Raw genomic sequence first — 1371 nt, 5'->3', positions numbered from 1 at the left:
CTTTAGAGATGCTTGATAAAGCTCAACCAAATATTTTGGCATGCAATAAATATTTGCCCAATGCCCTTTTCCACCGCAACGATAACAATCAGTTTCTGAACCATTTGCCTTTGGCCCTTTCCACTTTTGGTGGTTATTTTTTTTTGGGGGGTGATTAACACCAGAAAAATTTCTTCCTTGGCCACGGCCACGACCACGACCACGAACAGGGCCACGACCTTTTCCACGCTTAGAATAATGGGAATACACCTCATTCATTTTAGGCAATGGTGTAGACTCAGTGGGTCGATTTTCGTGATTTTTTATGAGCAAGTCATTGTTTCGTTCAGCCACAAGGAGAAGAGAAATCAACTCAGAATACTTCTGAAAACCTTTCTCTCGGTACTACTGTTGCAAGACCATATTGAAGGCATGAAACGTTGTGAACGTTTTTTCAAGCATATCATAGTCAGTGATAGTATCTCCATAAAGTTTCAATTTAGAAGTAATTCTGAACATCGCAGAATTATATTCAGAAACAGACTTAAAGTCTTGGAGCCTCAGATGAGCCCAATCATATCGTGCTTGTGGAAGAGTGACCAACTTTAAATTGTTATATCTTTCCTTTAAGCCATTCCACAAAACAGGTGGATCTTTGACTGTGAGATATTTTATTTTTAACCCTTCATCAAGGTGATGGCGCAGGAAAATCAATGCCTTAGCACAGTCTTGGGTAGATGCTTTATTTTTGTCTTTAATGGCGTCTCCAAGACCCATTGCATCTATATAGATTTCAGCATCCAACACCCATGTCATATAGTTCTTGCCCGAAATTTCAAGGGCAGCAAACTTTCTTTTCATAATATCAGTCATAATTAAAAGAGGAGAAAACTTATACCTTAGTCTTCTCAAAGAGCTTCTTGAGACGGTAGAGTCTCGTGCTGATAACGTATTATAAAATATAACTCAAAGTAACAATATGGAATAAGGAATAACAAGCTAAGAGATATATGGAGAAAGAGAGAAGAGATTCTTATTTCTTCTTCAATTGTGTGTATTTTCCTATCTAGTACAAGGCCTTAATATAGGCATGAAAAGTGAAGAAAATATGTCATTGAATATGTCATTAAACATAGAAAATATATCATTGAATATGTCATTAAGCATTTTAGATGAAGATCATGGAGGAATAATAGACATTCACCATAATTTGATATTTCTTATAACAGATCGATTGTATTTGGTTTTGGTACTTCTTTGTTATGGTCCTTTAGCTATTGAGACTACTACCATTTTACTAATTCATCGAAGGACAACTGTAAAAAATAAAAACGAGTCAATAAAGGTTAGCGTGATCAAAATATTGCGAGTTACTTTATGTAATTGTAGTGA

The 1371-nt window shown here is 35.7% G+C and overlaps 1 protein-coding gene across 1 annotated transcript; it reads right to left on the bottom strand.

The window, feature by feature from the left end:
• Positions 1–384: 384 nt before the first annotated feature.
• Positions 385–795, bottom strand: LOC138908464 (uncharacterized). The gene has a single exon (XM_070199130.1). It carries the CDS (start codon positions 793–795, stop codon positions 385–387), a length of 411 nt encoding a protein of 136 aa, XP_070055231.1.
• Positions 796–1371: the final 576 nt, after the last annotated feature.

Source organism: Nicotiana tomentosiformis, chromosome 3, assembly GCF_000390325.3.
Source record: "Nicotiana tomentosiformis chromosome 3, ASM39032v3, whole genome shotgun sequence".
Taxonomy (NCBI): domain Eukaryota; kingdom Viridiplantae; phylum Streptophyta; class Magnoliopsida; order Solanales; family Solanaceae; genus Nicotiana; species Nicotiana tomentosiformis.
The sequence above is the reverse complement of the archived record's forward strand: the minus strand, read 5'-3'. Positions and strand labels throughout refer to the sequence as shown.

Bases quoted from the DNA above. Each gene is read 5' to 3' on its own strand.
- LOC138908464 (XM_070199130.1), bottom strand. From the start codon at position 795: ATGACATGGGTGTTGGATGCTGAAATCTATATAGATGCAATGGGTCTT.